This window comes from Macaca mulatta, chromosome 7 (genome assembly GCF_049350105.2).
Source record: "Macaca mulatta isolate MMU2019108-1 chromosome 7, T2T-MMU8v2.0, whole genome shotgun sequence".
In the NCBI taxonomy this organism is placed as follows: Eukaryota; Metazoa; Chordata; class Mammalia; order Primates; family Cercopithecidae; genus Macaca; species Macaca mulatta.
The window spans coordinates 134,857,405-134,869,903 of NC_133412.1; the positions used below are offsets into that span (position 1 = coordinate 134,857,405).

At 38.8% G+C, this 12,499-nt stretch overlaps 1 protein-coding gene across 4 annotated transcripts in view; it reads left to right on the plus strand.

Annotated features, from left to right (window-relative positions):
- HIF1A (hypoxia inducible factor 1 subunit alpha) overlaps nucleotides 1-2,088 on the plus strand; it is a 53,435-nt gene extending 51,347 nt beyond the window's left edge. For all 4 annotated transcript variants that reach the window (XM_015143834.3, XM_077941103.1, XM_001099149.5 and 1 more), the window contains one exon: nucleotides 768-2,088. In XM_015143834.3, the coding sequence (XP_014999320.1) occupies nucleotides 768-919 (152 nt within the window). In that variant the 3' untranslated portion in view covers nucleotides 920-2,088. The remainder of the gene's footprint in view (nucleotides 1-767) is intronic.
- The last annotated feature ends 10,411 nt before the right edge of the window (nucleotides 2,089-12,499 follow it).

Below are 12,499 nucleotides of genomic sequence, written 5' to 3' on the forward strand. Positions count from 1 at the left end.
AGGTTGCAATGAGCCAAGATGGCATCACTGCATTCCAGCCTGCGTGACAAGAGTGAGACTCTGCCTCAAAAAAAAAAAAAAAAAAAGTAGTATTTCATTTAATGGTCTTAATACAGAGATTAACATTTCAAGGTGGAGCTTTTCATTTTTCATAATTTTATTTGACTTATCTATGTCTGTGTGCTGTCAATATTGATAGAAGCTGAAATTTGTGAATTTTTATGACTACTTTTTTTTTCTTTTTTTTTCTTTTTTTTGTGAGACAGGGTCTTGCTCTGTTGCCCAGGCCTGGAGTGCAGTGGCATGATCATAGCTCACTGCAGTCTCAAATTCCTGTGCTCAAGCAATCATTTCAGCCCCCTGAGTAGCTTGCACTACAGACATGCCTCACCACGCCCGGCTGCTTTTTGTAGAGATGGGGTCTCACTACGTCGCCCAGGCTGGTTTCAAACTCCTGGCCTCAAGTGATCCTCCTGCCTCAGCCTGTGCTAGGATTACAGGCATCAGCCTCGATGCCCACCATATTTGTGCTTTTTTCCAAACTGTTATTTCTTTGTGCCTTTATTGTATCCTGTAAACATTTCTGAGACAGCAACAGTATCACTTGATTATACTTACTTTTTTACATAGTTGTTGTTTTGCCAGGTAGACTAAAAACCCTTCTAGAAGTTTGCTTTATTTTCTATGATACCTAACACATTGTGGGTGTTTAATAAATATTCATTGACTAGATGAATGTATACTTAGGTATCTCGTTTGTTTTTCAGATTTAGCATGTAGACTGCTGGGGCAATCAATGGATGAAAGTGGATTACCACAGCTGACCAGTTATGATTGTGAAGTTAATGCTCCTATACAAGGCAGCAGAAACCTACTGCAGGGTGAAGAATTACTCAGAGCTTTGGATCAAGTTAACTGAGCTTTTTCATAATTTCATTCCTTTTTTTGGACACTGGTGGCTCATTACCTAAAGCAGTCTATTTATATTTTCTACATCTAATTTTAGAAGCCTGGCTACAATACTGCACAAATTTGGTTAGTTCAATTTTGATCCCCTTTCTACTTAATTTACATTAATGCTCTTTTTTAGTATGTTCTTTAATGCTGGATCACAGACAGCTTATTTTCTCAGTTTTTTGGTATTTAAACCATTGCATTGCAGTAGCATCATTTTAAAAAAATGCACCTTTTTATTTATTTATTTTTGGCTAGGGAGTTTATCCCTTTTTCGAATTATTTTTAAGAAGATGCCAATATAATTTTTGTAAGAAGGCAGTAACCTTTCATCATGATCATAGGCAGTTGAAAAATTTTTACACCTTTTTTTTTCACATTTTACATAAATAATAATGCTTTGCCAGCAGTACGTGGTAGCCACAATTGCACAATATATTTTCTTAAAAAATACCAGCAGTTACTCATGGAATATATTCTGCATTTATAAAACTAGTTTTTAAGAAGAAATTTTTTTTGGCCTATGAAATTGTTAAACCTGGAACATGACATTGTTAATCATGTAATGATTCTTAAATGCTGTATGGTTTATTATTTAAATGGGTAAAGCCATTTACATGATATAGAAAGATATGCATATATCTAGAAGGTATGTGGCATTTATTTGGATAAAATTCTCAATTCAGAGAAATCATCTGATGTTTCTATAGTCACTTTGCCAGCTCAAAAGAAAACAATACCCTATGTAGTTGTGGAAGTTTATGCTAATATTGTGTAACTGATATTAAACCTAAATGTTCTGCCTACCCTGTTGGTATAGATATTTTGAGCAGACTGTAAACAAGAAAAAAAAAATCATGCATTCTTAGCAAAATTGCCTAGTATATTAATTTGCTCAAAATACAATGTTTGATTTTATGCACTTTGTCGCTATTAACATCCTTTTTTTATGTAGATTTCAATAATTGAATAATTTTAGAAGCATTATTTTAGGAATATATAGTTGTCACAGTAAATATCTTGTTTTTTCTATGTACATTGTACAAATTTTTCATTCCTTTTGCTCTTTGTGGTTGGATCTAACACTAACTGTATTGTTTTGTTACATCAAATAAACATCTTCTGTGGACCAGGCCCCTTTGATCAGCTTTTATGTTCAAATATAAATAATATTTGCTTCAACACCTCCAACTCATAAAATTGTTTACCAACAGTTTAAGCACTTTATGAAAATTACATGGTACTGGTTATTTCTACATTTGTCTTATTGCCATCACCTTAATGTATGTTGAGTCCCTAAATGTCATGTTAAATAATAACAACCATCATATCCCATTGAAAAGAGTATGTTATTAGAAAAGAAAGGTCATTTTTAAGTTTCTGAGCCTATTAAAATGTTCAAACACAAAATTTTAGTATTTTTAAAACATGCATGGGATGAGCGAAGCCGTTCTCAGCATTATAGTCACATAATGTTACAAAGGCTAGAGTTTCTCTGAAGATTTCTAATCTATTCCCATTAACAGATTAATAAATTTAGACCTCAAATGAAGAAGAATTTGCCCAAGCTTTAAAAGCAATACATGGCAGACCAAAAATGTAAGCTTAAGTTTCCTGACTCTAAAGTCAAACTTAGAACAAATTTGGTTTGTTTTTGTTTTAATGATACTGCATTTTAAAACAAAGTAGCTTTATCCTTTTTCTCCTGTATTTTTCTTTTACAAAATAGCTGTATTTTATACTCACAATCTCATTTTTAAAAATCAGACAGTGTAGAAAGATATTTCTTAAAACCAAAAAATCACTATGAATCCCTGCACCTACAAGTACAGAAAATTATTTTTATGAACAAATTATGTAGGAAGTGCCAGAGCCTTATATCCTGTACCCTGAGGTATATATACTGAACAAAAGGAACTGAGCCACAGATATCTTAGGTGGCTGTTTTTATCTTAAAATGGAGGACAGTGATTACAATTATATGAAAATTTTGGAACAAAAGTTAACAATACTAAGATTCAGTGCAAAATTGCGGGGGAGGGGCACACGTATATTTAACCACAAATACTGTGACCCAAAGTGCTTCAACATGTAGTTACAGATAGTAGTACACTAGAAGTGGTATTTTAGAATAAAGTAGTTGCTTACTATTCACAGGTCACAAAACAAAAAATTATGCTTATGTAGCAGATTAGCTTCAGTTGAAAACTATTTGTAAATCAGTAGATTAATGACCAGCAGTTCAGGAAAATGACTTCTGAAAGCATTGAGAAGGGAAAGCCACGTTAAAGGACAGTACAGCAGGAAGGAAGCAAGTACTTACCTACTGCTCAGTCACTCAGAAAACAAGCTACTTGGAGTGCTTTAAGCTACAGAATAGAAGAACTAGCCCTTCCCAATTTTAGGCACTGTCACAAATTTCTTCATAATGGTTTTATTCAAGGCTTATAACCCAACCCTGGCAACTATAGTTCTGGAATAGTTGTTCTCTCCTTAATATTCCTCTCCCCTCCCTATTTTACGAAACAACTGTATTTTTTTTATACTCACAACCCAGAAAATGAGAATGTATATTCTGAGTATAAAAGAAATGTAGCTATTTCTTTAAAATACAGGAGAAAAAGAATAAAGCTATTTCAATTTTTGTAATGCAGTATCATTAAAAACAAGTTTGTTCTAAGTTTGACTTTAGAGTCAGGAGACTTAAGCTTACATTTTTGGTTTGCCATCTATTACTCCTAGAGCTTGGGTACATCATTCTTCATTTGAGGTCTAAATGCTATACATAGTTCATTCATAGCAGTACCAGATAAGGGAGCAGTATATCTATAGAGTATATAGTCTTGAAGAAGTGATCTAAGGTTCAGAGCTTTTGAGGTGGCCATCAGTGACTCCAAAGCCCATGGAGCTAACCACCCTGCAGTGCTAGCCAATCCAGTTGAACATACGCTTTTCTCCATTATTAACTGTGTTTAAATAGCAAACAGAAGGCAGCAATGGAGGTGTGGAAAACTGAGGGTCCGATGTCACTTGAAAAAGTAATGAGATCACATAACACATTGAGGGAATGTCCTAAGAGGAGGGGCAGGGCATAAGTAGAAATGAATGAAAGTTTTCAAGTGCTATTTAGTGGGTTCTGAATTCGAACTAGAGATTGAGATCTCCAGTTATGGAGACATTAACTCACATTAACGAGGTAGTGAATGGGAAAGCACAAACTATAAAAGACTGTATTAATGTATGGTATGTTTTTCCCAGAGCTGTTTTGACTTAATGGCATAATAGATACAAGTTTTTATAACCTCACGATTACCATTCCAAATCTTGATTTCCTCCTAGAAACCTCTGTACAGAAAAGATGAACTTAAAATTACTCGCTTTGTAGAAACTCAATCTAAAAGTTAAAAATTTTCAAGTAGCAATACCTAAAACAAGTTGCAGAGCAAAGAATCCTTTTTTCCTTTTTTTTCAACATTAAGATCTGGTTAAATAAAACCTTTGCAAACGTGTTGCTAGCTGGAATCAACAAAAATGTAAAGAAGAAAAACTTTTACTTTTTTTTTTTAAGTTTTCCACTAACCACTTGGCTCGTATTCCGTTCCTTTAAATAGAGGTGAACCTGTCGTCCCAGATCATTTTACAGAGAATTAGTGAAATCAGTGGAATTCGATACGAAATAGTCTCCCTGTAGGATAAAAGTTATACTTTACCATAAACCTTCCTATGAACGCGTTCTGGAGATCTGATGTGTTCACACCTTTCAGAGGTTTGGACATCATTTTTTATTCTTACCTGTAGTGGATAGTTTTTCCAAGACGCTGCCCAGACACCCGATCTCCGTGTACTATTGAATTTCCTTTATTCCCTTGTCTTGGCTCCATTCTGGGACGGAGAGGAAAGACAGGTGCCTGAGAGCGGCAGCGGTCAGAGCCCTGCGGGGAAAATACCAAGCATGCGGAAGGGAACCGGCACCCTTCTGTTCCTGGTGCGGCTGGCGCTACATGATGAGGATGCGAAACCCCAGCCAACCCGAGAAAATTCCCGAGCCCCGCCTGGCGCGCGGCAGGCCACGCCTCAGTACGTGCTTGGGCGCAGCACCGCAGTCCGGGCCCCCGCCCTCGGCTCCGACCCCGGGCTCCGGGGCTCCAGCCGCGCAAGGTGGCTGCGTGTGCGCGGTGGGGTGGCTGCTGCCAGCTCCGCGTACGTGTGGGAGAGCATGCCGGAGGCCCTGGCCGCTGGTGGCCTACGAACGGGCGGCGCCAGGCGCGGGGGGTCAGCCCTGGGCTTTGTCTTCTAGGACTTGTCAAAGTCGGAAGCCTAGTACTTCCCCAAACTTTGTTTTTTAGATGGGGGGGGCGTGGGCGAATGGGACTTTGTGTGTTGCAGAGCTCTCTCCCGAAATTCCCAAGCAAATGCTTTGGGGTATGAGATTTTTTCTTTATAGAATAGAAAAAGGTTGAGTTCTAACAGATTGAACCGTGATTAGCTATATAATACTTTTTTAAAAAAATTAGACATCTAGTCAAAAATAGAGGAGTTCTGTGTTTATTTAAATATATTCCTCTTAAGGTATTCAAAGAGTTCGTTTATTTTAAATAAAGCACGTTGAGATATGCCTAGTTAAGGATCTGGAAAGTTTAGCTATCCCACTTGGTGCTGTTTTTATTTTGGGGTTTTTAGAGGTGGGGGTTGGCCTTTTTACTTTTTTGATTTTATCATATGCCAACTATTGAGAATCCTTTGGGAGAAGATAATCTTGTTGGACAGAAGGGAGGTGAGTGTATAGAATAAGGAAAAAGCTTGGAGTCTTAATCTCTGTAATAATTGGTATGTTCAGATTGCACAATGAATTGGAAAGTACAAAGCCAGGTATTGTTTAGAGTAAATAACTTCGCCTCTGCATATCCACAGCTCACTACATTTTGTATTTTATTTCCATTTGTTTCCTTCAGGAAAATTCATTGTTTATGAGTTTCCTCAAATAGAATTTCATAGAAAGCAAAGGCACACTTTTCAAAAGTAGTTGAGCTGTTTTAGATACTTTTTTACTAATAAAAACTGATCTGTAGCCTCACTCATCATAAGTGTGTGTGTTTGTGTCTAATTAGGGAGGTGCCCTTTAATGAGAATGCCATAATTCTTTTGGTCCTACAGATGCGTAATCATTATAGATGGACGATTCTCCATAGAAGAGAGCAGGCTAGTGGGGCTGTAATACTTACCACAAAGGGTCATGCTTTTTACAAAGTAGAGAAACGCTGTGTGAAGCCAGACAAGTAGATTAGGATTCTGTGAAGTAAAATCTAATTTTAAAGATCTTTGAAATGTTAACATTAAAAACCCTATTTTATGTAGAGATCCTTTCCAAATATGACTGGATAATATTATTTGCTCTTTGAAATGGATTTTTAAAACAGTTCTACATACAACTGCTATGACAAAATCTTTCATAGGGGTACAGAAACAAGCTGGACAGAAGTCATTATAAACTGTTGCCTGACTCCCTAATCTGCTGGTAGAATATTAAAGCAAAAACCTAAAGAAAGCGACCTACAAATACGGAAAATTAGAAAGGAGCCAATACAGCCTGGGAGGTACTTTGCATCAGCCTTTGCCTCTTACTTAGAGTTTTCCCAACTGCAAATATTTGTCACTCCTGTGAACTTCCTTATCACTTCCTCTTTAGCTTTCTCACTTCTCTCTTTTTTTTTTTTTTACCTTATAATTTTTGTGTGTCTTATCCCTCGTACTAAACTCTTAGTTTTTTCAGCGCATGGTTCCCATCTGACTCACCTTTGATTGGTCCTAAAACCTTCCACTCTGCATGCACAAAGACAACTCACATATGATCCAAGGTGAGAGAGGATGTCAGGTGACAGAGACTAGAGAAGAATTATGATCAGAGGAACAAAGTGGGGAACAGAACCATTTTCTAGCTCTTCCAGGCAGATCCATTCAATCAATGAATAGTGTTTAGTGAGTACAAGATATTATTCTAAGACCTCTAGGTGATATAAATATTCTAGAATATGGTGCCTCCTATCAAGAGTGCAGTTTTGTGAGGTACTCACAAATTCAACTGTACTTGTGCAAACACAGTTGAAATCTAAATAGAATTTTTATTGGCCCTTTGAGATGTTCCAAGCCACTGTTACCTTTCCTTTTCATGGCTGTCTCCAGCTTGATAATCTCTGTCTCCAGCCCAGGGTGCTCCCCGCAGGCACCCCAAATTTGGCATGTCAAAAATTAACTCCTCATTTGTCTTCCAAATGCCTTCTCCTCTTGCATCTCCTGCTCAATGAATGGCACCATTCAGTCTGAAACTAGAACCCTAGAGGTCACTTGTCACTACTCCCTTATCTACCACATATAGTCTGTCACAGTCCTTTGCTTTCCTTAAATTATAATTATGGAAACTTAAACAAAAGTTAAAAAAGTACAAAAGTACAAAAGTAAAGAGACTACAATGATGCGAACGTGTCTTTACGGTTTGTGTTCTCTGGGAAGTAGACTCTGAAATGATTTCATGTATTTATTGAGGAGTGCTTTTCAACACATGTGGAGGAGAAAGAGCAGAAGTAGGCAGAGGAAGAAACAGCTGAGGTGCAGTCCCAACAAAGCCTTCAGCAGCCACATGGGGAGCTCTGAAGCGCAGCAGCCCTTGAGACTTATCCCAAGTTACAGGGAGTGTGGAGGCCTTTACACCCCTACACTGATCAGTTTCTTGATGTGGGCTGCCCCCAGGAGACATGACCTTTAGTAAGGCAGGTTTCTTCACCTGAGACAATCCCCAAAAAGGGCTGACAGCTGAAGACCATCTTCTGCTGCACTTCCAGCAGCTAGGAGAGTAAGTGGTTCATTCCTGAGACATCTGTGTGTCATCACAGTGTCACCCACAGTGCAAGCTTTAACAGGGATCAACTCATGGATGATCTTTTTTTTCAGCGGCACCTCTACATACACACATGCACACACAAGCATAGCCATTATTTTGGTTTTTGGGTTTTTGTGGGGTTTTTTTGAAATTGAGTCTTGCTCTGTCGCCCAGGGTGGAGTACTGTGGCACGATCTCAGCTCACTGCAGCCTCTGTCTCCCGGGTTCAAGCGATTCTCCTGCCTCAAATTTTTGTATTTTTAGTAGAGATGGGGTTTCACTATGTTGGCCAAGCTGGTCTCAAACTCCTGACCTCTGGTGAACCACCTGCCTTGGCCTCCCAAAGTGCTGAAATTACAGGCATGAGTGAGCCACTGTGCCCGGCCAATAGCTACTAAATTTTAAATAAAATTTTTTTCCTGTTAACAAAAGTAATCATATTTCCTGTAAAATATTATAATGATATAGAAATGAATTATGTAAGAAGTAAAGTCCTCTGGCACTCCACCTCCAAGGACAACTACTGTTTTACATTCATTATACTGTTCCCATTGAGAATATTTGAAATATAGAAATAATATAATCATAGAGAGAAAGGGCAGGTCTTTAACTTTCCTTTACCACCTTGGAATGTAAATAAATGGCTCCAAGTAAGAGAAGTCTCTAGATCTCTTCCAAATTTTCTTCTTTAAGATTGATAATCTAGTTATCCTTTACTCAAACTGTTCAGGAGCACTGAGAAATCCAGGGAGAAAAATCTTACAACTCAAGGCATTCCAGGCCTGGGGATCTCTTGCCTATTTGTCCAAATTCTGCCAACTTCTTTCCCGTGCATCCTGTGTCCCAGTGATGTAACCTTCTAACATGCTCTCTGCCCTCTTTGTACCTTTGTACTTGCTTTCTCTCTGTTTCTGCAACACCCTTCTTATCTCATCTTCATCTCCTTAATTTCTCGCATTTTTCACAACTCATTTCTACTTTAGAAAGCCTATCCTCTCAGGGACTGGATTAGGAGATTCTCCTCAGTGTTCCCATTTTGTGTGGTGCTTAACTCTTGCACAGTATTAATCACAATAAAACTGTACTTATGTACTTGAAGTGAATTGTTCTGTACTAAATGATGAGCAACTTGAAGATAGGAGTTATGCCTCTAAATGCATACCTAGCAGAATGGCAGCATAAAGAGCTCTGTGGCCTCACTCCCCATGAAACAACTGTAACTGGTGAAGCACTTTAAAAACAATCATTTAAAGTTTCCTGAAACTGCCCAAAGGTTACACAGCAAATGAAGAACTGTTTATTCAAGAAAATAAATAAATAAATAAAAATAAAAAATTAAAGAAAAATAAAAAAAGAATCTACTACATCTTGGTAAGAACAGCAATAGGCAGTCAGTGGTACTTGAGTCATGACTTGCTGCTTTTACCACCCTGCCCACCTTGAGGAAAGCTCCACTCAGGTGAGTGTGGCCAAGAAGATGGGGCTGCTTCTTGCCCCAGATCCCCGTAGAGGACTATGAGCATTTTGGTCACAACCATTTAACCAGTCTTTAAGAAATTCCAAGCTTTCCCTCGTCTTCCTGTCTTCTTCTGAGCCCTTCAAACTCTTCCAGCCTCTGCCCATTACTCAGTTCTATGAAAGGAAAATAAATCTCAGAACCACAAAATCACTAAACCAAGCGAAAAGTCAAGCTGAGAACAATGTCTTATTTAGGAATAAAACTTCAAAATAAAGTTGTCCTGCCTAATTGGACCAAACCAATGTATATCTTACACATATTGATTGATGTCTCATGTCTCCCTAAAATGTACAAAAGCAACCTGTACTCCAATAATCTTGAGAACATGTCTTCAGGACCTCCTGAGGCTGTGTCACCAGTGCATCCCTAACCTTGGCAAAATAAACTTTCTAAATTGATTGAGATTTGTTCTAGATACCTTTTTGTTAACAGTTTGAAAGCCACTTCCACATCTTTATAGCAATGCCTCAATCCTGGTACCAATTTTCTGTGTTAGTCCACCCGTGCGTTGCTGTAACGAAGTACCTGAGGCTTGGTAATTTATAAAGAAAAGAGGTTTAATTGGCTCATAGTTCTGCAGCCTGTATAGGAAGCATGGCGCCAGCATCTGCTTGGCTTCTGGTGAGGCCTCAGGAGCTTCCAATTATGGCAGAAGGTGAAGGGGGAGCCAGCACATCTCATGGTGAGAGAGGGAGCAAGAGAGAGAAAGAGGAGGTCCCAGACTCTTTTAAACAACAAGATCTTGGCCGGGCGCGGTGGCTCAAGCCTGTAATCCCAGCACTTTGGGAGGCCGAGATGGGCAGATCACGAGGTCAGGAGATCGAGACCATCCTGGCTAACACGGTGAAACCCCGTCTCTACTAAAAAATACAAAAAACTAGCCGGGCGAAGTGGCGGGCGCCTGTAGTCCCAGCTACTTGGGAGGCTGAGGCAGGAGAATGGCGTGAACCCGGGAGGCGGAGCTTGCAGTGAGCTGAGATCCGGCCACTGCACTCCAGCCTGGGCGACAGGGCATGACTCCGTCTCAAAAAAAAAAAAAAAAAAAAAAAAAAACCAAGATCTTGTGTGAACTAACTGAACAAGAACTAACTCACCACCAAGGGGATGGTGCTAACCATTTGTGAGGGATTCACCTCCATGATCCAATCACCTCCCACCAGGCCCTACCTCCAACACTGGAAATCACATTTTATCATGAGATTTGGAGGGGATAAACATCCAAACCATATCATGTATCTCCCTGGAGGGACAAGCTGCTGGCATTTCTGCCCACTCTCATGTTCTGTTGCAAAGGCTAAATTCCAGATGAGTGGAGAATGGAAAGACTGGGGGCTCCTTTCCTTCTTTCAGACTGCATTCATAGAGCAGTGGCTCTATCCCAGGTGCAGCAGACTGAGAGTAGTGGAACCCCAGTTGCCCTTATTGCAACTCACATATACGGTATGAGTTCCATGCTAGGACAGGCAAGCTGAGAAGAATGAATGGAAGCTACTTCCCCCTTGCAGAGCCTTGCTCATAAAGCAGGAGAGTCACTCTGAGAGAAGGTGACTGTCCCCATCCTCAGCTCTGGCTGGAGCAGTAGTTCAGAGATTTTGCTCAGGGGGAGAAACATCCATAAGAAAAGAAAATTCTGAAGCTCTTCCCAGAAGAAATTACTTTATTTGGAACGGAGTAGGGGAAAAATTGAACCTAAATGTGCTCTTGAAAACAATGGATATTTTGGTTGTAAGCAATTAAGAGGAGGCTGGTACCTTCTAAAAGCAACAAGCCAAACTGCAGACCAGAGTTTACCAGAGAAAGCTAGGGAAGAGATGGCTAAGAAGAGTCTTCCTGGGATCAGAGCAAACCTCAAGACTGAACTCAAAAACTACCTCTGCAAAGGAGCCTAAATTTAATCTGATTAGACAATGGAGTAATTTAATCCCCCAGAGCATTGTCAAAAACAATAGAGCAATCAGTTAGCAATTAGTGGACTCTAACAGTTAAGTGGTTACTAAAAGGTAGACAGTTTAACAGAGAGATAGGGAAAGACAAAGAATACCGGTGAAACCACTATCATCCCAGGGTAAAGGGTGTAAGGAAGGTCAAGGCTGCAGTCTCTGAGGAACAACATCAGAAGCTTCACACTGAGCTGGGGAACTGGACTTCACTAAAATACTCCAGTCAAGTGAGTAAAATAAATAAATAAGTAAACAAAATCAATAAGCTCCAGAAGGGGAAGCAATCAATATCCATAATTATACAATAAGTTGTCTAAAGTATCAAATCTTTAACAAAAAAAGGCATGAGATATGAAAAGAAACAGGAAAATTTGATCCATACACAGGAAAAAAGGATGCAAGAGAAATTACATAACAGAGAGCCTCGATGGCTGACTTTTTAATAAAGACTTTAGAGCAGTCATTAAAAATATATTCAAAGAATCAAAGGAAACTCTGCTTAAAGATGTAAAGGAATGTATGGTGACAATAATTCATCAAATACAGAATACAAATAGCTAGAAAATATTTTTAAAAGAGCCAAATAGAAATGCTAGAGCTAAAAAGTAAAATAACTGAAATAAAAACATCACTAGATTCTTCATTGAGCACCTACTGTGTAGCAAGTACTTATAGGTGCTGATGGTACATTAGGGAACAGACACACACCCATTCTCTCAGGTTTATCTTTAACAGTATGGGAGGTCTTAGCCTGGGAAATGAAGTAAGAGGGAAAGAAATAAAAGCGATAAGGATTGGAAAGGAAAAAGCAAGCTATCATTACTATTGTTATTCACAGCTGCAGATATCACCTATATAGAAAGCCTAAAAGAATCAACAGAAAAATTACTATAAAAGTTTAACAAGGGGACTGGATACTAGATAAATATATATAATTCAATTGCATTTTTATATATTGGAGTCAAGCAGTTAGAAAATGTAAGGCAGTCAAAGATACTAAACACAGTAGCTACACAAAAACGTAAGACATATAAGAAAAATCTAACAAAAGACAAGTAAAAAGTTCAGGGAGAAAAATTATAAAACCTCAGTAAAGATGCTGCAGGTGACTTAAATGTTTATGGATATAAATAATACAATAAAGATATTATTCCAGCTGGGCTCAGTGGCTAACACCTGCAATCCCACCACTTTGGGAGGCAGAAGTGGGTG